The 23,099-nt window shown below is 63.9% G+C and overlaps 3 protein-coding genes across 3 annotated transcripts in view; 1 reads left to right on the top strand and 2 right to left on the bottom strand.

Moving 5' to 3' along the window:
* Positions 1-117: 117 nt before the first annotated feature.
* Positions 118-4,179, bottom strand: PRELID1 (PRELI domain containing 1). Its single transcript, XM_029053363.2, has 5 exons — positions 3,945-4,179; positions 1,270-1,495; positions 1,039-1,152; positions 795-873; positions 118-495 (listed from the first exon to the last, which is right to left on the bottom strand). The coding sequence occupies exons 1-5, from the start codon at positions 4,034-4,036 to the stop codon at positions 341-343; spliced, it is 666 nt and encodes a 221-aa protein (XP_028909196.1). The 5' UTR covers positions 4,037-4,179; the 3' UTR covers positions 118-340.
* Positions 4,180-4,364: 185 nt separating this feature from the next.
* On the top strand, positions 4,365-8,032 carry RAB24 (RAB24, member RAS oncogene family). Its single transcript, XM_029052459.2, has 8 exons — positions 4,365-4,868; positions 5,093-5,161; positions 5,629-5,707; positions 5,926-5,993; positions 7,112-7,211; positions 7,352-7,402; positions 7,595-7,657; positions 7,781-8,032. The coding sequence occupies exons 1-8, from the start codon at positions 4,752-4,754 to the stop codon at positions 7,843-7,845; spliced, it is 612 nt and encodes a 203-aa protein (XP_028908292.1). The 5' UTR covers positions 4,365-4,751; the 3' UTR covers positions 7,846-8,032.
* A 5,056-nt stretch (positions 8,033-13,088) lies between these two features.
* Positions 13,089-23,099, bottom strand: part of NSD1 (nuclear receptor binding SET domain protein 1) — a gene marked incomplete at its 5' end in the record, with an annotated part of 52,676 nt that continues 42,665 nt past the window's right edge. The window contains 10 exons of the mRNA XM_039910572.1: positions 13,089-13,529; positions 13,776-14,152; positions 14,785-14,989; positions 16,087-16,193; positions 17,089-17,230; positions 17,730-17,846; positions 19,206-19,475; positions 20,826-20,938; positions 22,545-22,750; positions 22,834-22,990. Of these exons, the coding sequence (XP_039766506.1) occupies positions 13,089-13,529; positions 13,776-14,152; positions 14,785-14,989; positions 16,087-16,193; positions 17,089-17,230; positions 17,730-17,846; positions 19,206-19,475; positions 20,826-20,938; positions 22,545-22,750; positions 22,834-22,990 (2,135 nt within the window). The remainder of the gene's footprint in view (positions 13,530-13,775; positions 14,153-14,784; positions 14,990-16,086; positions 16,194-17,088; positions 17,231-17,729; positions 17,847-19,205; positions 19,476-20,825; positions 20,939-22,544; positions 22,751-22,833; positions 22,991-23,099) is intronic.

Below are 23,099 nucleotides of genomic sequence, written 5' to 3'. Positions count from 1 at the left end.
TACGGCTGCCTTCCTGCCCTTCAAGCCTAGGTCCGATCCACCAACGGCGCCCTCGTCTCGGGCGGGGGTCCGGCCCGCAAACCGCACGCGCCCGCTGCTGCTGCCACCGGCCTAAGGTAGTGGGAGGTGATTCTTTTAATGATAAATTACAACTCGGACGGTATTTGGCTGGGGAGAGGGAGGACACGGAGGGCACGGACACGGCATTAAGTCTTTAGGGAAGACAGTATCGAAGCGTTAAGTCTTTACGGGAGACAGTATTGAATTAAAAAAAATAGATTCTGGTGGGGGGCGGGCCAGGTCTGCTTGTGGCTTGGCTGGGGGTGGAGGTCCCCCGGGGCTACACGTATTGTTGCTGTTGCTGCTGCTGCTGCTGCTTGGTGGCCGCCTTGCTGGCCAGGTCCTTGGCCTTCTCGGTGGCGGCCAGAGCCGTCTCCTTGGCCTTCTCGGTGGCTTCCTTGGCCGTTTCCACCAGCGTCTTGGAAGGAGCCTCGCCTGCGGCAGAGAGGCTTTATTGCTCTGTCGTCCTCTCTCCGGCGCTCAGTACAGGGCTTAGCCCGCAGTGTGCATTCAATAAATACGACCGCGTGAACGAACGGAGGGTGGGCTGATGCTGACGGCTCGCCTCTGCCGTCCCCTGCGCCTTCCCTTTCGCTGGGTCGTATTTATTGAGCACTTACCGTGTGCACAGCACTGTATCGAGCGCTTGGGAGAGGACAGTAGAACAATAAACAGGACGCGTTCCCTGCCCCCGATGAACTTTTGGTGTGGGGGGGGAGGGGGCACAGATTTACCTTGCAGTTTAGCCAGGATGTACTCAAAGCCCTTGGTGGTCTTGGTCACGTTGCTTTTGAAGCGGGCCAGGCCGAACTCCTGGAAACGGAAGGAGCGGCGGTGCTGGCCCCCGCCCCCCAACCGGGGTCCGGCTCCGGACCCGCACCCCCCCGGGGGGTCCGGGCAAGGAGCCCGGAGGGGATCCGCTTCCCGGGGTCCAACCGGGGCCGGACCCTGAGCCCTCCCCGCTCCCGGCCCGCTGACCTGGACGGCCCTGGACACTCCAAATAAGCTGGAGGAGACCCAGGCTTCCCGGCGGATTTCGGTCCAACCGCTGTTCTCGGGGTTCACCCGGTAAACGCATCGCTCCTCCACCACCTGGAACGACGGCCCGGACCCCTCAGGGAGGCGGCTCCCCCCGGCCCCGCCGCCCCCTCCCCCCCCCCCCGGGGGACACTGCCCCTCCCCCCTCCCCCAGAGGCGGTGGACACTCGCCATCAACCGGGCGTGGTTGATGTTCCAGGTGAAGGTGGTCATGGTCTGGTTGGTTGGGTCCACGATGGAGTCCTCCAGGATGTAGACGGAGTGGGCCACGTTGGCCGGGAGGAAGCGCTCGGCCCAGCGGGGGGCCCTGCTCGTCTTGGTCAGCAGCCGCCGGGACAGCAGCTTCCGGTCCGGGGTCACCTCCCGGTGCACGATGTCTTCCGTGAGGACATGCTTGCTGCGGCGACACCGAGGCGGCCCCGGGGGGGCGGTCAGCTGGGTCCCCCCCCAACGGTGACAAGCGTGGGGGGCCTTCGGGGGCTTACTACCTGACCGGTGCAGTCCCAAGGGCTTGTTACGTGGTACTCTCCCAAGCGCTTAGTACAGTGCTCTGCACACAGCAAGCACTCAAATACGACTGATTAGTACCGTACCCTGCGCACGGTAAGCACTCAATAAATACGACTGTTTAGAACAGCGCTCTGCGAACAGTAAGCGCTCAATAAATACAACTAATACTGTGCTCGGCCCACAGTCAGCGCTCAATAAATATGATGAATCAACTACACTGCTCTGCAAACAATAAGCGGCCAATAAATATCACTACGTAGTACAGTGCTCTGGCCGCAGTGAGCACTCATCATACACGATCAACTACATTCCTCTGCACACTGTAAGCGCTCATTAAATACGACGGACCGACCGACTAGTACAGCTGCACCCAGGAAGCACTCAATAAACACGATCAACTACTGCCATTGCTCTGCACGCAGTAAGCGCTCAATAAGTACAACCGATCAGTACAGTCCTCTGCACCCAGTAAGCGCTCAGTAAATACGACCAGTACAGCGCTCTGCACCGAATAAGCGCTCAGTAAATATGACTCGTACAGTGCTCTGCACCCAGTAAGCACTCAAACATGATTAACTTTACTGTTCTGCAGCCAGTGAGTGCTCAGTAAATGACTAGTACAGCGCTCTGCACCCATTAAGCGCTCAGTAAATGACTAGTACAGCGCTCTGCACCCATTAAGCGCTCAGTAAATGAGCAATTAGTACAGTGCCCTGCACCCAGTAAGCGCTCAGTAAATACGACTAGCACAGCGCTCTGCACCCAGCAAGCGCTCAGTAAACATGGCAGAGCACATAATAAGCGCTCAGTGAATACGATCGTCTACACTGCTCCACACAGAGCAAGCGCCGGATAAAAACGCCTGATCGGTAGAGTGTTTTGCGCACAGTAAGCGCCCCGCACCTCAGAGTGATGAAGTGGTGAGGGTGGGCATAAAAAGGATGGGACGCAAGCCCTGCCCCCGGTGAGGCTCCGCACCTACGGGAGAGAGAGAGCGGCTCCCCGACCCCCCACCCCATTTGACAGCCGAGGAGAGCGAGGCCCGGGGAAGCGAAGGGACTCGCCCAAGGTCACCCTGCGGCGCAGCAGGGAGGGCAGGGCCGGACCCGCGCCTCCGAAGGTCGTGGGTTCGAATGCCGCCTCCGCCCCGCTGTGACCTTGGACGAGGGGCTTCGTTTCCCCGGGCCTCGGTCCCCTCCTCTGATGATCGACACCCGCAGCCCCAACTAGACACCCCGGCGCTTAGCACACTGCCCGGCCCGCGGGAAGCGCCGACCAAAGCACGGGGCCGCCCCCGCCCCCGATCCATCGATGGATCCGTCGATCTACACACGTATATACATACATATAGATACACACACATACATACCGTCATCTCCACCGTTTTTCCCTTCTCCTCCTCTCTGCGCTGTGCTCATTTGTCATTATTTCGATTCCCCTCTTTATTTTGTTAAGGAGGTGTCCATCCCCTCCAGTCTACTTATGGCGCTTAAGTTGTCTTGTTTTTGTCCGTCCGTCTCCCCCCCATTAGACCGTGAGCCCTTCAACGGGCAGGGAGGGCCTCTCTCTGTTGCCGAATCGTCCCTTCCCAGCGCTTAGTACAGTGCTCTGCACAGGGCAAGCGCTCAGTTAATACTCTTGAATACACACATACACACACACACACACACACATACACATACAACACACAGAGCATGGCTCAGTGGAAAGAGCCCGGGCTTGGGAGTCCGAGGTCAAGGGTGAGAATCCCGGCTCCGCCGCCAGTCAGCCGGGTGACTGTGGGCCGGTCACTTCGCTTCTCTGGGCCTCGGTTCCCTCATCTGTCAGATGGGGATGAAAACTGCGAGCCCCACGTGGGGCCGCCTGATCACCTTGTATCCCCCCTGGTGCTTGGAACAGTGCTTGGCACATAGTGAGCGCTTAACCAACACCACCATCATATACACACAGACACACACACACACACATACATTTATACACGCACACATATACATATATACACGCACACATACATATATACATATATACACGCACACACACACATATATATACATATCTATACACATATACATACATATATACACCTATATACATAGACACATATAGATACAGACGCACGCCCATCCTCCCCCGCCCCATCATCTCTGTCTGTCTGCACCCGTCTGTATGTATTGGGGGTGTCCGGGGAGGGGGGGGGGTGAGGGCTGTCCGGGCGCCGTCACCTGCCGGCGACCCCCACGGCGGAGGAGCCTCCCGGCGCGGCCCCGCCCGCCGAGGCCCGTCCCGTCTCCCGTCCCGTCCCGTCCCGGGATGGGGGCGGGGGTGGGGGCTCTGACCTGTAGGGGTTGGGGTAGCGCTGCCAGAAGGCGGCGAAGACTTGGTCCCAGGAGCTGCGGAGCAGGCTCTGCCCCACGAAGTACTTCACCATCGTCCCGGACGCCGGGGGGCCGCGGGCCGCCGCCGTCGCCGCCGCCGCCGCAGCCCGACCAGCGCCAGCCTCGCTCCCCGCCGCTCACCGCGGGGCCGCCGCCGCCGCCCTCGCCCGGGCCGCCATGAGGAGATCGGGGAAGGAGGGGGAGGGGGAGGAGGGAGGAGAGGAGGCCACTTCCGGCCCTGCGCGCGCCGCTGCCGGTCACGCGGGGGCCCCCCCCCTCGCCGCGGCGGCCCTTCCGGCTCCCCCGGCACGTGACGGGGGTCCGCCCGCCCGCCCGGCCCTCGGCCCCGCCCCCTCCCCCAGCCGGGAGCCGCTGCGGCGCCGGGGCCGGAGCCGGAGCCGGAGCCGGCGCCGGACCGGGGCCCGCGGGCGATGAAGCTCCGGTGAGGACGGACGCGGGGAGCCCCCTCCCTGCCTCCCTGCCTCCCTGCCTCCCTGCCTCCCTCCCTCCCTGCCTCCGTCCCTCCCTTCCCGTCCCCCGTCGGTGGGCACCGAGCGCTCGGGAGAGCGCCCCGGCCGTGGCGGATCCGAGCCCAGCCCGCTCCCCCCTCTCGCTCTCTCCGTCGGTGCCCGGGCGCGGGGGAAAGGGGAGGACCGGTTCCCCAGCGCCAGGCCGTGCCCGGCTGCCCCCGCTGCCCCCGCTGCCCCCGCTGCCCCCGCTGCCCCCGCTGCCCCCGCTGCCCCCGCTGCCCCCGCTGCCCCCGGGACCATGAGCGGGCAGCGCGTGGACGTGAAGGTGGTGATGCTCGGCAAGGAGTACGTCGGAAAGACCAGCCTGGTGGAGAGATACGTGCACAACCGTTTCCTCGTGGGGCCCTACCAGAACGTGAGTGGACCGGACCGGACCGGACCGGACCCGGGGGAAGTGGGGGGAGGTGTGGAGAGGCGGGGGGGGGGCCCTCTCCCTGCCCCCTTCCATCGCCCCCTTCTCCCCCCCCCCCACGCCCCTCTGACCTTTGCCCTGGGCGGGAGCGTTGGGGGTGGGCAGAGAGGGGTGACCTCCCCCCTAACATCTCCCTTTTCTTTTCACCCCCTCCCCCGGGCATCCAGACCATCGGGGCAGCGTTCGTGGCCAAAGTGATGTCCGTGGGAGACCGGACGGTGACCCTGGGCATCTGGGTAAGCGGTCGAGCGATCCGACGGGCGGACCGACCGAGCCCGCGCTCGGTGCGGGGCACTGCTCCACGCGCTCCGGGGAGGGGAAGCGGCAGACGGCCCCAGGCCAGAGGAGGTGCCCTCGTGGTGCCCTCTGAGGCCCGGGCGCGGGTGGTCCAAGGAACCACCCGTGGGCACTGCCCCAGGCCCGGGGCCGAGCCTCCCTGTGCTGGGAAACGCACAGGACTCTGGCGGTCGGGAGACGCGGGTTCTAATCTCGGCTCCGCCACCGGCCTGCCGGGTGACCTCGGCCAAGCCACTTGACCAGTCTGGGCCGGCTCTGTAAAATGGAGATGAGAGACCCGTCCCCCCCTCCCCCCCGAAACCGCGGGTCGGGGACCGGTTGACCCGATCGCGTCGACCCCGGCGCTCACTACGGTGCTCGGCCCGTAAGAAGCGCTTCCCAGGTAACCCGGTCGTTTTCGTTCCAGGACACGGCCGGCTCGGAGCGCTACGAAGCCATGAGCCGCATCTACTACCGGGGCGCCAAGGCCGCCATCGTGTGCTACGGTGAGGGGAGAGGCCGGGGGGAGGATGGGCGAGGAGCGAGAGACTTCCTTCTCTCTTCTCTCCCTGCCCCTATCCCCGCCCAGTCTCCCACCCGGCCCGAGTTGCGCCGCCCTGGGTTGGGGAAGGCGCGGGGGGCAGCCTCGACCCCGCTGTGTTGGAAGAGCACCGTCTGATTTTCCTCTCCCTTCTCCTCCTGCCCACCCTCCCGCCGTCCCCAGATCTGACAGACAGCAGCAGCTTCGAGCGAGCCAAGTTCTGGGTGAAGGAACTGCACAATCTAGAGGAGGTGAGCGATCCCCTCATCGGGGCGATGGATCGAACGCTTTTCCGTCTGCAGAACCGCTGTACTGAGCGCTTGGGAGAGGACAGCGCCACAGAATGGGTGGACACATTTCCCGCGCCCGAGGAGCTTAGGGTCTAGAGGGGGAGCCTGACAAATATAAACGTCTTCCCGCCCCCCGCTGAGGGAGAGACACCCGTCTCCCTGTCGTGGCCTGGGGCGCCCGCGAGGAGTTGGGCTGTGGACGTCCGGCACGCTCCCGACCCTTTCTCCCTCCCGCCGCGTCACGCGGCCCCCCCCAGATCCGATGGACCGGCCCTACTTCCCGAACCGTCGCGGCCCCGGCCGCGGAGGCCAAGATGCCCTTTCTGGGAGGGCCGAGTCCGGTTTGGACGGAGCCACGTCGGGCTGGGAGATGAGAGCTCCGTTCTGCGGACGCGGCTGTCCTTCGGGCGTGAAGTTCACTCACGTGTCTAAATTGTAGTAATCTAGAGTATCGACCGAGTGCCCGTGTGCATGGCGCTGTACTGAGCGCTCGGGAGAGTACAGGAGAGTAAGCAGACGCCATCCCGGCCCTCAAGGAGCTGACAGGCTACAGGGTGCGAGGACCGTGCTATGCGCCTAGGTGTGGAGCCGGCGTTAGAACCCAGGTCCCTTCTGCCTCCGAGGCCCGGGCTCCATCCTCTAGGCCAGGCCGCTTCTCATGGGGTGGCAAGTTGAAAACCATTCAAGGACGTCCTTCTGAGAAGCAGCTCGGCCTAGTGGAAGGAGGCGAGAGAGGCCCGTCCCAGCGCTCAGTTCAGTGCTTCGGCCCGGAGTCGGCGCTTGACGAATATCACGATGATTTTGAATTATTGGGAAGCTCGATCGGAGGAGAGATCGGGGGCTGGGGGAGCGAGAGGGCGCCCGGCCTTGCCCCTTCCAGCTAAGACAGGGCAGCCGTGGCTGGCCCGGCCCCGTGGTGCCCTTCACTTTCCCCCGGCACTGACCCGGCCCCGGGTGCTCTCCCCCGGCGGCCGACCCGCTCCGGCTCCGGGGCGGGCGCCCTCCCCGCCGGCTGACTCAGCCCAGTGCTCCCCCCCGAGCGCCGACCCGTCCCGCTGCTCTCCCCCGGCCCGGCCCAGGGTTGCCAGATCTACCTGTGCGGCACCAAGAGTGACCTGCTGGAGGACGACCGCAGGCGGAGACGCGTCGACTTCCACGACGTCCAGGACTTCGCCGACGGTAGCCGGCGGGGGCGGCGGCGGGGGGACCTCCCGGCCAAAGCGGCCGGGGGGGTCCCGGCGGGGGCCGGGGGCGGGGGGGAAGGGAGGGGACCCCCCGGAACCGGGCGGCCCGGCTCACGGGCCAGAGTGTGTCCGCAGACATCAAAGCTCAGCTCTTCGAGACGTCCAGCAAGACGGGGCAGAGCGTAGGTGAGCGTCTCCCGGCCGGCCCGCCCTCCCGGGGGAGCGGGTCTCCGGGGCCACGATGGAGGGCGTGGAGGGTGAGAGGAGCGGCCGCCGCCGGGCCAGGGTGGGGGCGCGAGGGCTAGGAAGCCCCCGGCCGGCCGCCCTCCCCGTCCCACCTGCTCGATCTGGGGTCTCCCCTCCTCTCCTCCCTTCCAGACGAGCTCTTTCAGAAGGTGGCCGAGGATTTCGTCAGCGTCGCGGCCTTCCAGGTGATGACCGGTGAGTTGCCCCCTCCCCCCTCCCCCCGCCCGCGCCGCCGAGCCTCGCGCTCGGTCCCGGGGGCCCCCGGGCCCGCGGCAGACCGAGCCCCCCGTGGACCGAGCCCCTGCCGTCTCTCCGCAGAGGACAAGGGCGTCGACCTGAGCCAGAAGGGGAACCCCCACTTCTACAGCTGCTGCCACCACTGAGCTGTCGCCATCTCTTCCTCCTCCTCCTCCTCCCCCCCACCTCCTCTCCCGGGGCAGGAGGGGCCGGGCCGGGGCCTGCTGGCCCAGAGCCGAGGGCAGGGGCCGGGGGTACCCGCCGGAGCTCGGGGGTCCGCACGGTATCTAAGTGTCTTCTGACTTGTAAATAAAATCACCCATCGGGACCGGGGGTCGGCGTCCTGCTCCGAGCCCCCGCCGGTCCCGCGGCCACGGGGCCTCGGTCTTCCCGGCCGGGGGACGGGTGCGGGCCGCGGACGGCTGGGCCGCGGGCGGACGCGCGTCGGGGCCGGTGACTCAGGGGCGGAGGGCGGCCCCCGGCCTCCCGGCCCGAGAAGCGGGCTGTGATTTAGAGGAGGCGGTGCCGGGGCGTCCCGGGCCGCGGCGGGCGCGGACGTCGGAATGCGGTCGGGGAGCTTCCGGGGGCCGTGGCCCGGCCGGCCGTGGTGAGTCGGGGCGGTGACTCAGCCGGTCTCCCCACGGCTCGGGCCGCGGGCTCCCGGGGCGGGCTGGGGTTCGCTGCCGGGAGATGGTGGGCAGGGAGGGGGCCACTCCCCGCTACCCCCCGGCTTCCCGGCCCCCTGCCACCCCCCGGGGCGGCCCCATCTCCCCTCGGCTCGGTGAGGGGCGGCGAGGGAGGGACACGGGCCGGCGTAAGGGAGGCCGGTAAGCCGGGCCCCCCAGGAACTCGGGGCAGGCTGACGGGGAAGGGTCGGTCAGGGGTCGGGGGACCCGGGGAAGGAAAGGAGGGGCCGGGGTCCACAGGGCCCCCGAGGGCCACGGGCCCAGAGGGAGTGGCCTTGCAACATCATCCGGGCGATCGTCCCTTACGCCATCTTCTCGTGACGGAGGAGTGAGGGTCAGCGCCCTGAGCTTTGGCCAAGGGCTCCGGAGCACAGCCGGGAGGGAGCTTCCTCCTTGCCCCGACACGGCCCCGCCCCCTCCCCCCGCTTCTCGGAGAGGGGAAACCGAGGCGGGCCAGGCCCGAGCCATTCGTGCAGGGCCGCGGGAAGCGGGCTCCCATTTCTAGCCTCCCTCCGAGCCCCCTTCCTCCCGGTCCGCTTCCCTGCTGCGGTCTGAGGCGACGGCGGCCCCGACCCCGGCGGAGGGAACTCCTCCCGACCCCTCCCCCGGCAACAAACGACAGGGCCAGGGCAGCAGGAGGAAAGGTAAACTTTACTTTACAGTAATCGTTTCTCTTCTATATACAAAGAATTACAGTACATGGGGAGGGGGTTCGCGGGAGCCGTCCCCCCCCCGCCCCTTCTCATCATAAGTTTCACGGACAGGCAGCCGACGGTCTAAGGAGAGCAAAAAGAAACTAAGCAGTGGCCCGAGATTCTAAAAATATACAGAAAGATCCGGCTAGCACCGACTCGCTTTCCGCCCCTCAGGAGGACCCCGGCGGAGAGAGGACGGGGAGGGAGGGCCCGGGCCCTCCGGACCCCACACACGCCCACGCACACGCACGCACACTCAAAAGGGGAGCACCAAAACGGCAACAGACAGAGCGGGCCCCCGCCCCCCGCCCGAGCCAAGTCCCCATCCCCGGCGGCCCGTCCGGGAGGGAACCCGGCCGGCGAGGGCGGCAGCGGGAGGGATTTGGGAGTCGAACGTTGGCCCGATGGCACCGTGAGGAGATGGGCTGTTCGACCCGCAGTAAAGGCCCGCGAGTTTCCATTCCAACTCTCCGCTGCGTCCAGGCCGTGGGGGGCTTCCCGGGACCCGGGCCTGTCCGGCTCCGGGCCAGAGGGCGGTGACCGGGCACGTGCTCCGTCCGAGCAAGCACCCCCCACCGGCCCACGGAGACCCCGGGAATGGGGCGGTGAAATCGGGGGCTGAGACAAACGCCTGGCGAGTTTCGTGTCCCAGAGGCCTCCCTAACTAATCGCCCCATCCGGCTGGTGCTCCTGCTGCTGGGATAATCCCCCGATCGTATTTATCGAGCATCGCTGTGCGCGGAGCACTGTACAGAAGAGCTTGAAACCCCAGCTGTAACCACATTATTACAGAAGCGGAACCAACGCCAGTTTGGCCCCTCACTGTCACACGAGGTCCGTCCCGGCGGCCTCAGGCGACTACAAAGTCGAGCCCGCCCCGAAGCAAGCCACCGAGGCGAGCCGCCCGGTCCCCCGATCCCGGAATGTCACCAAGTCCGAACTCTATTAAGGAGGGGGCGTGGGAGTGTGCCCACGGGCCCGGGCCTTGTCCAGAGCCCAAGGTGCCCCCCCCACCCGGGGCTTCAGCCTAACCAGCGGGACCCATTTGAGCCCGGTGAGCGCTACGGGACAGTGGGCGAATCTCGGGGCCCCTGACGTGAGACCGCCGCCCCATCCCTCCGCCTTCTCAGAGCAGACTCCTTCCACCGAGCTGAGCCTTCCCGCCCACATCCCGGGGACTCACCCACACCGACCCTCTCTGACCAATAGCGAGAGGCTCGGGGGTGAGATGACACCCCGCCCCACTACACCCCCAAAGCCCAGCCTCCGGGCCACAGGGCCCGAGCTGGGAGCAGAAGGGGGCTGGCTTTCGGCGCCGCCCCCCTGCATCGGCACCATTTACCCTCCCGCTCTACTCACCAACTCGAGTACGAGCCCTCCGACCCCAGCGCACCCCATTTTGCCCTTTCGGCAATCATCTACCTCACACCCCAACCTCAAGTTGGAGACACACCCCGGGGGCCCCCATGCCCGCCCCGGTTACGTCTTCCCAACGGCCCGTCGGCCGTCGGTCAACCCGTGGGATTTACTGAACGTTTACTGTGCGCGGAGCACTAAATTGAGCGCTTGGGGGGGGGGGACAATCCAACAGAGCTGCTAGTGGCCATCCCCGCCCAAACGGAGCTTACGGTCTACCCGAGGGAGACGGTGAGCGCTTAGTACAGTGCCCAGCCCAGAGTAAGTGCTTAACCGATGCCGTAATCATTACTGTTAAAATCAATTCCGGATGGGGGAAGGGGAAGCCTCAAGGGAGGAGAGCACCTGAAAGTAACAACCGTCCGCCAGTCTTCCGGGAGGCTGCTTGCCTCAGAGTGGCCGGCGGGGAGGGGGGACTGGCAACGGAGGCCCTGCGGCCCTCCCCGCCCACCGGGCAGTAGCTCTGACCCTCTCTGGGCTAGCACGGGTCCCGGGAACGAGTCACGGCTGCATATCCCTGCCCCCTTTTTCCCCTTCCTCCTCCCCGAACCTGCCGGTCAGGGAGGAGAGAGGTAGAGAAGTCCCTTCGTCCGGGTCCTTTTCTGATCCTCGGCCAGCCCGGCGGGTTTGTCGACCCTCCGGACGGTAATGGGACTCGGACCCCCGGCTCCTTTTTAAAAAGTTAAGATAGCCCGCACCAAAAATATTCACAGTTTATTCATTGAAACAAAGAGCTACGGTAGTTTTAACACACGACATCGTGAAAACAGTTTGACAGTGCAGTGTGGACACCTTTCCGGTTTACAGCTACAATGTGGGGCGGGAGGGCGGGCAAGACGGGGAGAGGGGCGGAGGGGGTTTCGCACAGGGGAAAGACCCTACTCACACCATCTAAGAGAAGTTCAGCACAGGGGAGGCCTACAACGGGAAATCATATAGCCATTCTCCTCACGTGATAAATACTTAATGTTCTCTGAACCTCAGTGTTGGTGGGTCGACTTGATATTCTCACCGTTCGCTTTTCCAAGTGAATAAAAATGCCCGTCAATTTCTCTAGCCGGAGAACCCGTGCCTCCTTTCGCCCCCGCCCCCCGCCACTTACGAGTCTCCCCCTCGCTGGCTGTGCGGCCGCCCTTCCACCTCGTCCCCCCGGCCGGCGCCGGGGGGTCAGGCGGACGGGGCAGAGAAGCGCGGAGGATCCGGCTTCGGGTGTGAAACGCTCTGGGGTTGTGGGCGCGGGGGGGAGGCCCCCGAAACCAGACCCCAGTCCGCCTGCCCCCGCCGTCCTAACTCCTTCGGCCGGGGCGACGGACCCCCGCCACTCAAGACAGAGAAAACGCACCGGCCGGCCCTGTCTCCCCGGGGTGGGGAGGGCCGGCCCCGGCTCTGCGGGGAGAGCAGGGGGCGGCTGGAGACGGAGCCCAGAGGAGCGCGGGTGGTTCCCTAAGCGGCAGGCCCCGGTCCGGTGCAGAGGTCACGTGTGTGGGGGAGATGGGGACGGGGGTCCGGGGGTGGGGGGAGAGAGGAGAGAACCGACCCAACAGCGCCTCCTGTTGGCGGAGGGCAGGGGAAGGCAGCACCAATGGATCCCCCAGCCGGACCCGGAGAAACTGGGGGCGGCGGTCGCGGCGTGGACCGGCGGCGGCGACGCTCGGCCGACACCCGGCCGGCCCTGCCTCCCGGCACCCGGTCTCGGCGGCCCGGAGGAGAGGGAAAGGGCGGCCGGCGGACGAGGGGACGGGAGCCGGACGGGACGGTGGCCCGGACCACCGGCCCTTTCCATCGGGGCCGGCCACCCGGCGACGCCAGAGCGCCGGTGGGGCGGGGGTTCCCCCGGCCTTCCGTGGCCCTCCCGCGCCCCGTCACGCACCTGGCCGTTCAGTAAGCCTTTTACCTGACAGCACGCAGAGAATACACCCGCACACACAGTGCACACGCCTGGGCCAACACACACACACACAAACACACACCCGTGCACCCCCAACAGAGATGCCCTGGCCGGAGGGGTGGGAGGGGGAGGAGGTTTGGGGGCTGAGGAGCGGGAGGGAGCTGGGCCCCCCACCCCAAATTGAGAGCTGGGCCCCCTCCCTCAGAGGGGCCGGGGGTGGGGCGGGGGGTGGGGCGGGGAGGTGCACCTGGCCTCGGGGCCGGCCCCGCCACCGACCTGATCTGACCACTGGAATCGAATTCCGCGTTTGAATTCAGAGTGGACATTTTATTTCAAGTTTACCACATGTAAAAACGAGGTGGGGAAGGGGGAGAGAGAGGGGCCAGTCTGCCTCCTCGGGGTGGGGGGGGAGGGGGGCAGCGGGAGCGGGGGACGGGTCTCGGGCCCCTCCCCGCCTGCCGCCCCCACGAGGCCAAGAGAGTCTGAGGGAGAGCGCTGGGGGCCCCGGGGGGAGGGGAGGATTGGGGATGGAGGGTGGGGTGGGGGAGACGCATAGGGGGTTTGTGTGTGTGTGCGTGTGTGTGTGTGTGTGTGTGTGTGTGCGTTTTCCAAAATAAAAAAGAAGAAAATATAAGGGCAAAGAAAAGGCTCTCCTGCTCCTGCTTCTCCTCCCCCGGCGTGGGTCCCGGGGCCCGGGGCCGCCTTCACTTCTGCGCGGGCTCTGGGGGCTCCGGGCCGGAGGGATCCTGGCCGAGCGCCAGCCCTGCCTTCTGTTCACACAAAGCGTTCTGCCCCGCGGGGGCCGGCCCTCTTGCGGGGGGCCGGCAAGTCTGTGCCAACGTCTGCGGACTCCCGTCCGGCCGCCAAGTCTGCGCCAACGTCTGGATGGGCCCGGCGGGCCCGGGGCTCAGCTTGCCCGGGGCCCAGAGCGCCGGCCCCGGCGACCCCCGCCCCGGCGCCGAGGTCTTCCCGGGGGTCTGGCCCGCCGGTGCAGTCAGTGGGACCGCCAGGCGGCGGCCGGGCTCGGCCAGACCATCGGCGGGGTCGGCCTCCTGCTCCGCGAGGGGTTCCTTCCCCGGGGGCCTGGCGGGCGGCCACGGGTGGTCGGCGAGGGCCGGCGGCGGCCCCTCCTCTTCCTCCTCCTCCTGGGGGGTCGGGGGCCGGGGGGGCTCGGGGGGCTGGGTGGCCGGGGGCTCCTTGTGGCGCGGGACGGGTTCCGTCGGGGGCGGGGCCGCCCTCTCTCTGGGCCGGCTGTTCTGGTCCAGGGGCCTTAGTGCTTTCTCTTTCGAAACGAGGGTCTGGACCGCGGCCGACAGCACCTTCTCGCCGGGCAGCCTCTGGGCCAGAGAGGAGGCGGGGGGCCTGTCCGGCGGCGGGGGCCGGGGTCCGGCCGGGCCCGGGGTCCGGCCGGGCGGCCGCGGGTCGGGGTCCGTGGCGGCGGGCGCACTGTCCGGCGGGGGCGGGGGCCCCTGGCCCGCTCCGCCGGGAGGCCCGGCCCCTTCCGGCCGGTCGGGCGGCTGCGGTCTCTGGGCGGCGGCCCCGGGCGGGAGCGGCCCGGGGGGAGGCACGTACTCGCGGATCTCGCCAGGTTCCAGGGGGTTGGGCCCGCAGGGGTCGTGCTCGGTGCAGGACAGACGCCCGTCCAGCTTGGAGATGAAGAGCGTGCCTTCGCGATGCTGCTTGCAGAAGGAGCTGGGGCACATCTCGCAGAACGACGCCGCCTCCTTGCCGCACACGTCGCACTGGTGCCAGGGGCACTCCCATTTCCCTGAAAGCCGGAGGTTGGAGTGGGATGCCTGGTCAGCACGAGGGCGGGGGTCCCCCTCCCCACCCGGCCCTGTGGGCTGGGATGCAACTGGGAGGAGGCGGGGGGGAGGGAGGGAGTAGGGCAGGGTCTTGAGGAAAGTTTCCCCGCTCACATCTTCACAACTGTAATTTTTTTTTCTTCTAATATCCATCTCCCCCTCTAGACCGTGAGCTCGTTTGGACAAGGAATGTGTCTCCTGTCCTCTCCTCAGGGCTTAGTCCAGTGCTCTGCACACAATAAGTGCTCAATAAATACGATCGACTGACCGATCTTAACGCACTTGACCTCCGGGGTTATACGGCTTTTGGTTTCACGGAAAGGAAGACATACCAGTGGGGTCTGAAGGGACCCGACTGGAGGGGGAGAGAGGGGGCCCCTCTAGAGGGAGGGTTTGGACTATCTCCCCCGACCCCAGCCCTCTCAACCTTCTGCCTTGCTGCAAGCCGCGCCTCTGCAGGCCCTTTGCTCACGCCGCCCAGAGCTCCACCTGTGGAGGCCAGGGCGGGGGTGGGGTGCGGGGGGTCTTCCCTCTAGGATCGGGAGCCGAGGGGGGGCCCTCCCTCCAGGATCGGGTTGTGGGGACCCTCCCTGACCTGCGGGCCTTTTGGTCAGGTTGAGGCAGTCGGCGTGGTAGACCTTGGGGCAGCCCGGCTTCTTGCAGGACACGAGCTGGCCCGCGTCCCCGCAGCTGAAGCACTCGTCCTCCCGCTCCTTGGTCACTTCCCCCTGGGGCCGCCGCTTCGCCTGGTGTCGCCGCTTCAGCTTCTTGGACTTCTCCTCGGTCACAATGGGTTGGTTCTGCGGGGAGGACGGCCGCGGAGCGGCCGGTCAGCGGCCCAACGCACGCCCTGGCGCCGGGCTCTCCGCCTTCTCCCCGAAGGGGACTCTTTCCGGATCCCAAGAGGGTGGGCCGAATGCCGGCCCCTCAAACCTCGCCGCCGATGCCTTCTGACCAATGGACCCCTTCGGCCCACGTCAGGTAGGGGCGGTTGGGAGAGACACCGAGTCGCAACTCTCTTTTGTCAGGCAGACCGTTCGGTCACACTGGCCCCCGTTGCCGGACGGGCCCTGCAAGCTCGGGGGCCTACTGGGAAGCGGAAGGGTGGGGGAGAATGGTGGTCTTGAGGAAAATTTTCCCTCTCACCTCTTAAAGCACTCGACCCCCTAGGGTTCTACGAGAGTCTGTTTCATGGACAGGAAAGGAACAAACGTACGAACGGGAAGGCTCGGGGGGGTCCCAAGTAAGAGGTCTCTGCATCGAGAATTGAATGAATTTTCAAACATGTGGGAGCCCGGAAAAACCAGACCGAGACCCTCGCCCGGTTTGGAGCCATTGGAGACGAAAAGGTGACCGTATCCCGCTCTTAGATCTGTGGCCATCAACCTCAGTGCCCATAGGTGGTGGGGCGGCGGTGTGGGTGCCCATGCCTGTCAATGCTGAGAGCGTGGGTCCACAGCTAATGGGATTTCTGGGAGTTCTGCAGGGAACCTGTCTAGTTTACTGTGGGCAGAGCTCAATAAACCTGTTTGTTTACTGTTTTACTGTGCTCTCCCAAGCGCTTAATACAGTGCCTGGCACACAGTAAGTGCTCAATAAATAAGACAATAAATGAACGCATACCACTTCTGGCATACCGTTCTCTCCCAAGTGCTCAGAATTGGGCCCAGTAAGCGCTCAGTAAGTACCCCTGGTTGATGGACTCTGCAGCTCTTGGCTGCCAAGTTCCCATCTTAACTTCTTTGTTGTTGTACCATACTCCCCCGAGGGGTCAGCACAGCGCTCTGCACAGAGCCAGCGCTCGATGACTCCGACCGAACGAAGGAATGGAGCGTGCGAACATCCCCGAGACGAGAGTATTGCCCCACGGGGGCCGGGGGGAGCGGGGAGGGGGTACCTTGGGCCGGACACCGAGGAAGCCGCTGCAGTTGGGGGCGCCGCACTTGCACACTGTCTTCCCATTGCCCAGACACTCCAGGTTGTAGTTGAACGTCAGCTCGGTCCCTGGCCGGAGAGAGCGGGGGTCCCATCAGGGCAGGCCCCGCCCCACGGCCCCCTTCCGGAAAAAGCCCGGGCCTGGGAGTCGGACAACCTGGGTTCTATCCCCGGCTCCGCCTCTGGCCTGCTGGGTGACCTTGGGGGAGTCACTCTGGGCCCCCGTCTCCTCATCCGAAGAACGGGAATCTAATCCCTGATCTCCCACTTACTTCAGCCCCCTGTGGGGCAGGGGCACTCTGTCTGGCCACCCTAGTGCTTAGAATAGTGTCTGGCACGTTTTCAGCACTGAACAAGCACCATTCTTGCTAACGCTACTACTGCGAAGATGACAAATCATGAGCTTACAAATCGGGGACGGCAAACACCGGAAGCAGTGTGGCCTAAGGGAATGAGCACGGGAGACTTCCGCCATGGCCTGCTAAAGGACCCCTGGGCGTGCCAGGCACTTAGCTTCTCTGGGCCTCAGTTTCTTCATCTGTAAAATGGGGACAAGACACCTGTTCTCTGCCCCCTGCAAACTGAGAGTCCCCTGGGAGGGGGCACTGGGTCCCATGTGATTGTAATTCATCTACTCCAGTGCTCTCTCCCAACCGCTTACTTAGTACAGTGCTCTGCCCATATTAAACTCCCAATAAATACCACCGATGGATTGCTCGGTACATAGTAAGCGTTGCAAATAACCGGTATCTCGCCATCTTTCTTCAGGACTTTTCATCCGCTCATTTGCCGTGCCCGCCCGTCCCCCAAATCTCCTAGCTGTGTCCTAAGCTGACCACCCTCACCCCGGTCTGAGAAGTTTCAACTCAAACCACCACCGCCCCTCAATCCTTTGCTAGAGCCGAGGCTCCAAGGGCCAGGATGACCAGGAGAGAAGGCCCCAGCCCCAGCGCTCACCCCTTACCCGCTTTGATGTCACTCAGGGCAAAGAGGCCGACGCGCGTGTCCCCGTTGACGGACCACTTCTGGGTCTCGCAGTTGGGCTGGCAGCAGTGATTCATGAACCGGGCATAATTGCCTTTTGGGCCGGCGTCGATGATCCTGTCCTGGAATTACGTGAGAAAAGCTCCCTTTCAGGAGAGGAACCTGCTGGCCGCCTCAGGCAGAGCCCCCGCCCCCACCAATAAATTGGATTGACCGACTGACCGATGAGGGGGGAGGGAGCTGCAGGCCCGAGGGAGGACACGGGCAAGGGGGGTGGTGGCGGGACAGACGAGAATGAGGTCTGGAGGATGGGCTGGCGTTAGAGGAGCGGAGTGCGTGGGCTGGGTTAGAGTGGGAGAGCAGTGAGGATAGGTAGGCCTGGGGGGGAGAGCCGAAGGTGGGGAGGAGTTTCCGTTGGGCACTTCTTCTTCCGGGAAGGGACAGAGCCATTTCCCGAAGCGGGTTTCCTCGGCCATCCCTGCCGACAAGGCAGCTGGACTTGACCGTCAGACACGGCCGAGGGGAGGACCAGAGGGAGTCCCCCTCGCCGCCCCGTTCCCTGCCAACAGCCGGGCGGGGGCCGCCCTGGTCGGGTTTCCCCATCCGGGTCCGGAGGCTCACCTTGTCCAGGGTGAGCATGTAGAAGTTGGTGATGTCGTGCTCCTGGGCGTAGCGGATGCGGGCCCGGCACTCCTCCTCGTCGATCAGCTCGCCGACGTACTCGTTCACGAACTCCCCCTGGAATCAAACACGGCTGGGGTTCGACACGGAATGTCGAGATTCGGGTTTCCTCCTGCTCCTGCTCTTCCCCATGGTCATGTGTGTCTGGGTGTGTATGTGTGTTTGCATGTGCCTGGGAGTGTGTGTGTGTCTGGAGGAGCAGCCTGGCTTAGTGGATAAAGCCCAGGCCTGGGAATCAGAAGGACCTGGGTTCTAATCTGCCACGTGTCTGTTGTGTGACCTTGGGCAAATCACTTCCCTTCTCTGTGTCTCACTTCCTTTGTGAAAAGGGAATAGACTATCTGTCCTCCCTCGCTCTCAGACCGTGAGACAGTGTGGGACGGGGACTGGGTCCAGCCTACGGAGCCTGTATCGACCCCAGTGCTTAGCCCACAGTTAAGTCCTTCACACGTGCCACCAGCTCTAGTCTACCCATTACAGAGACTAGCCATTAACCAGGGAGACTCAAAACCGCCTCAAGGGCCGGGGAGGCCGGCGGGAGGTTGGCCAACGAGATTCTGCATCGAGGGATGCTGGAAAGCGAATTGGTGAGGGGTCCTTCCTACCTCGCCTTGCTGCTCGTCTACTACAACCCAGCCTGCAAACTTGGCTCCTCTAATGCCAACCTTCTCACTGTCCCCCTATCTCGTCTGTATCGCTGCTGACCTCTCCCCCACCTCCTGTCTCTGGCCCAGAACACCCTCTCTCTTCATATATGACAATCACGCTCACAATCATCAAAGCCTTACTGAAAGCACAACTCTTCCGAGTGGCCTTCCCTGACCCACTCCCCACTCCCTTCTGCGTTACCCTGACTTGCTCCCTATATTCATCCCCCCTACCAGTCCCCTGGCACTCATGTCCATATCTCTCATTTATTTCATGTCTGTCTCCCTGTCTAGACTGTCAGCTTGCTGCGGGCAGGGAACGTATCTGTACTCTCACAAGAGCGGGGAACGTGTCTGCCAACTATGTCCTAATGGTAGAGTATAGGCCTAGGTCATGTATTCTAATCCCGGCTCTGCCACATCTGCTGTATGACCTTGAGCAAGTAAATTCACTTCTCTGGGCCTCAGTTACCTCATCCACAAAACAGGGATTACGAGTGTGAGCCCTACGTGGGACAGACACTGTGTCCAACCTCTTGAACCTATACCAGCGATTTAGAACAGTGCTTGATACAAAGTAAGCGTTTTATACATCCCACAATAATAATAACAGTTCTCTCCCAAGCATTTAGTAGGGCGCTCTGGACCCAGAAAGTGCTCAGCAAATATGACCAATCAATCGGCATAGACCGGGTAGTCCCTCCTGGGGCACTAGAGAGGGAGACCCCTCCCGCCGCCCCTTCCAGAATGTCTCCCCCAGCCCGCTCACCTTCTTGATGTCAGTCTTGGTCTGCAGGCCCCAGCCACGCTGCAAGGTACGGAAGATCTCCACGTGTGGGTACTGGCGCTTGGAGAAGCACTGGTTCTGGCAGCGCTCTCCGGCGGGGCAGACGGCGGGGTGGCACTCGTAGAGCAGCATGCGGTTGATGCACTCGGAGTCCACGCCGCACGGGTTCTCGTCCGAGGCCTTGCAGTTGCAGCGGGGGATCTCGGCCAGGTCGGCGGTGAAGATCTGCACCCGGCCCACGGGCCGGTTCACCTGGGTGCGCGGGAGAGGGAGGCGGAGCGGATGGCGTCGGACTGCATCTTCCTAACCCGCCTCCCCACACTTCCTAATGGGCAACCGTGGGGGCCTGGTGGCTAAAGCTCAGGCCTGGGAGTCAAGAGGACCCGGGTTCTAATCCCGGCTCCACCACTTGCCTGCTGGGCAAGTCGCTTCACTTCTCTGAGCCTCAGTCCAACAGCTGTAAATTGGGGATTGAGACGGTGAGGCCCATGGGAGACGGGGCCTGTGCCCAACCTGATGAGCTTGGATCTACCTCGGCGCTTAGTACACTACCGGGCAGCCCATGGGTTTGCCATTCCGGGGGCCAGCTGTACGCCTCTCATGGCTCCTTCCGGGTAGGGGGGGCGCCACCTTCCCCAAATTGCTTAACTCCCCGCAGCTATTCAGCCCACCGAGAGGGGATAACTCACCCCTCTCCCCCTTCCCCCAGTGGCCTCCACCAGGAGCTGCCTGATCCCGGCACGAGCAGCAGATTGTGAGCTCGTTGTGGGCAGGGAATGTGTCTGTTTATTGTTCTACTGTCCTCTCCCAAGCGCTTAGTACAGTGCTCCGCACACAGTAAGCACTCAATAAATGTGACTGAATGAATGAAAGGTGGTCTTTAAGCTGGACTCCCGAGGGCCGACCCCTGACACCCTTTGGTCCCCTTGGAGTTTCCCGGTTGCCAGCGGTCAGCGGTCGTCCAGGGCTTTCTAACCTGTTTTCAACGTAGCCCAGGGTGAGGAGCGGGACCTCAGAGAGGAGCGAAGACCCCCACGTTCCAGGGTGCTCTTACACGCCAACTCCTGACATTGTCCAATTGGGTGGCCGGTCACCCCTTCTCACTGGCTCACGCTCGCCTTAATGACCCGGCTAATCCTCTCCATCTCAAGTTAAGCCCCTCGGGGGAGGCTTAACCCTGACCAAGCCCTCAAGATCCCTGAAATCAAGACCCCCGGCTGTGGTTACGGAGGGCTCCCCCTCTCTCTGTCTCTCCCCAGCTGGGTTTTCTCAGACTGAGCCAAACTCCAAAGCCCACAGCTGCCAGTTATTTGGGCTCCTGCCTTACCCCCTGGGGGTCAGGGTACTCTTTCTGCCCACGAGATCCCGACATCTCTGCCTCTGGAGATGCCAGTCTCACCCTTGGCTAATTTTCAAGAGTCAGCCACGTTTGCCAGCGGGGCGGTGGTGGCGGGAGGGGAGTGAACAGCTAGCCCCTCTTCCCCCAAACCCTCCCGCCGTTCTCAAACCCCAGGCTATCACCTGGAAATGCTTGGGGACCTGAGTGGCAGGCGGGGGATGGTCCCCCCCGGCCCCACCTCCCAACCGGGAGCACCCCCTCACCTTGATGTGCTTGTACGGCGGGGGCTTCTTGTCATTCTTGCGGTCCTCCTGGAGCTGCCTCAGCTCCTTCTGGGCCTTCAGCTCCTCGAACCTCAGGGCCGCTTCTTGGAGAGCTAGTGGAGAACGCACAGCACGCGCCCTTCATTTACGAGCAAACTTCTCCTGGGCTCACTGACCTGGACCACAGCTGTTTGGACCAAGACCGCGATGACGGTGGTAGTAGCGGGGGGGGGGGGGGGGCATTCGAGGGGCTTCAGTCTCCGGTCTGTTTCCTCGGGGCAATAACTTGCACCGCAGGGCCAACCAGTGTGCTCCTGGGAACGCCACCAGGCCGGGAATACCCAAGTGACCGGCGGGGTGACTGGGATCCACAAGGCCCCTCGTGGCTCCCCATGCCCCAAATCAGCCCTGCTCAAGCCACTCCAGTGGAGCCAGAGGGCAGTCCGGGGGCCGGCAGAAGCTACTAACCCCACAGCAACGCCTCGCTCCCTGCCCCCATCCTTTCCCCCTGGAGCCGGGAGAGGGACCTCACTCTTCTGGGCTCTCGCTTTTCCAGGGGGTGGACATGTTGGGCCTCGGGTGCCAGAGGGTCATGGGCTTCCTGGAAGTGAGATTAGGAAGAAAGGGCTACAAACAGGCCACCCCGGCCCTGCGGGAAAAAGGCAGGCGTCGGCGGACTCGATATTGGACGCCCTCCTCTCTAGGGAGACGTCGGCTGGACGCAGGGGCTCAACAGGGAACCAAACCTGGGGAGAGGATTTCTTGGGGCGGGGGCAGAGACGAGACGCTTACCTGGATAAAGCTCCAAAACCTGAGGGTCTCCCTGGACTAAACCTCGTCCTCCCTGTCCCCCTCCCCTGCTGCTGACTTGAAGCAGTCCTCGACCGGCACCGACACCTATCCGTCGATCCGTTGGGGCACTGACCGTGTGCAGAACACTCCTTTAAGCGCTTGCGAGCGGACAAGCCAACAGAATCTATAGAGCCGCTCCCTGGCTCGTTCATTCATTATTCATTCAATCGAATTTATTGGGTGCTTACTGTATGCAAAGCACTGTACTAAGTGCTTGGGAGAGTGTAATATGACAGACATATTCTTTGCCCACAACAAGTTCACAGTCAAATCAAGCAATGGAATTTAGTGAGTGCTTCCCTTGCGCAGAGCAGACTGAGCACTTGGGAAAGTTCAATCTGACAGAATGGGTAGATTCAATCCCCGCTCGCAAGGAGCTTCCAGTCTACCGAGGGCGGGGTGCCAGATTAAGCGCTCGGGAAAGTACAATCGATAGATCGGATCTGCGCCCGCAAGGAGCTTCTAGTCTACCGGGCGCAGAGCCCGGGACTAAGCCCTCGGGAGAGTATAATTCAGCGTGGCTCAGTGGAAAGAGCACGGGCTTGGGAGTCAGAGGTCATGAGTTCGAATCCCAGCTCTGCCACTTGTCAGCTGTGTGACTGTGGGCAAGTCACTTCACTTCTCTGTGCCTCAGTTACCTCATCTGTAAAATGGGGATTAACTGTGAGCCTCACGTGGGACAACCTGATGACCCTGTATCTCCCCCAGCGCTTAGAACAGTGCTCGGCACATAGTAAGCGCTTAACAAACACCAGCATTATTATTATTAATTCGACAGAGTTGGAAGACCTACTCCCTCCCTGCTAGTGGCGGAGGGGCCGTGGGCGGTTAGAAGGAAGGTCTCCGGTGGGGAGGGGAGGCGGTTACCTTTCTTGTAGGTCCCGTCCACTCCCTTGCCCATCTTGTCCTTGCTGCTGACGTCCCCTTCCATGTAGGGGAAGACGCGGGCCTGGTGGGTCCACAGGTAGTCGTTGGAGCCGAAGAAGAGGACCGGGAACTCACCGATGTCGTGCTTCATCTTCTGGATGTTGACAGGGATGGTCCGTGGGTGACAGACCTCGGCCGGCCACCACCTGGGGAGGGAGAGGCCGTCGGTCCCCGGTCGCGCCCCCGTGGGGCGCTGGCGATGCTGGCCGACGCGGGGCATGCCACTTACCGGTAGCGCCCCACTTTCACCCAGACGACCTCCTTGTAGTGCGGCTTCTTGCCCGCCTTGCAGTCGTTGCAGTACCAGCTTCCCTCGGGCATGTCGATGCTCAGGCACTCGCGGTGGAAGGCGGCGGGGCAGGACTCACAGCAGAGGAGGCTGCCCCCTGTGGGCACAGTGGGGTCGGAGGGTCAAAACCACCGCCGTCTCCGTGGGCCCGGCTGGGGTGACCGGCCTCCCCCCGGGGCCGTGGCGGGCAGCGCAGGGGGGCTGCA

Source organism: Ornithorhynchus anatinus, chromosome X2 (assembly GCF_004115215.2).
Source record: "Ornithorhynchus anatinus isolate Pmale09 chromosome X2, mOrnAna1.pri.v4, whole genome shotgun sequence".
Classification (NCBI taxonomy): Eukaryota; Metazoa; Chordata; class Mammalia; order Monotremata; family Ornithorhynchidae; genus Ornithorhynchus; species Ornithorhynchus anatinus.
Note: the sequence above shows the minus strand (reverse complement) of the source record. Positions and strands in the feature narration are given on the sequence as shown.

Bases quoted from the DNA above. Each gene is read 5' to 3' on its own strand.
- RAB24 (XM_029052459.2), top strand. From the start codon at position 4,752: ATGAGCGGGCAGCGCGTGGACGTGAAGGTGGTGATGCTCGGCAAGGAG. The intron at 5,162-5,628 runs GTAAGCGGTCGA...TTTTCGTTCCAG, and splicing joins CGGTGACCCTGGGCATCTGG to GACACGGCCGGCTCGGAGCG. The intron at 7,658-7,780 runs GTGAGTTGCCCC...GTCTCTCCGCAG, and splicing joins GGCCTTCCAGGTGATGACCG to AGGACAAGGGCGTCGACCTG.
- PRELID1 (XM_029053363.2), bottom strand. From the start codon at position 4,036: ATGGTGAAGTACTTCGTGGGGCAGAGCCTGCTCCGCAGCTCCTGGGAC. The intron at 1,496-3,944 runs GTCAGAGCCCCC...GTGTCGCCGCAG, and splicing joins CGCTACCCCAACCCCTACAG to CAAGCATGTCCTCACGGAAG. The intron at 496-794 runs GTAAATCTGTGC...TCTCTGCCGCAG, and splicing joins CATCCTGGCTAAACTGCAAG to GCGAGGCTCCTTCCAAGACG.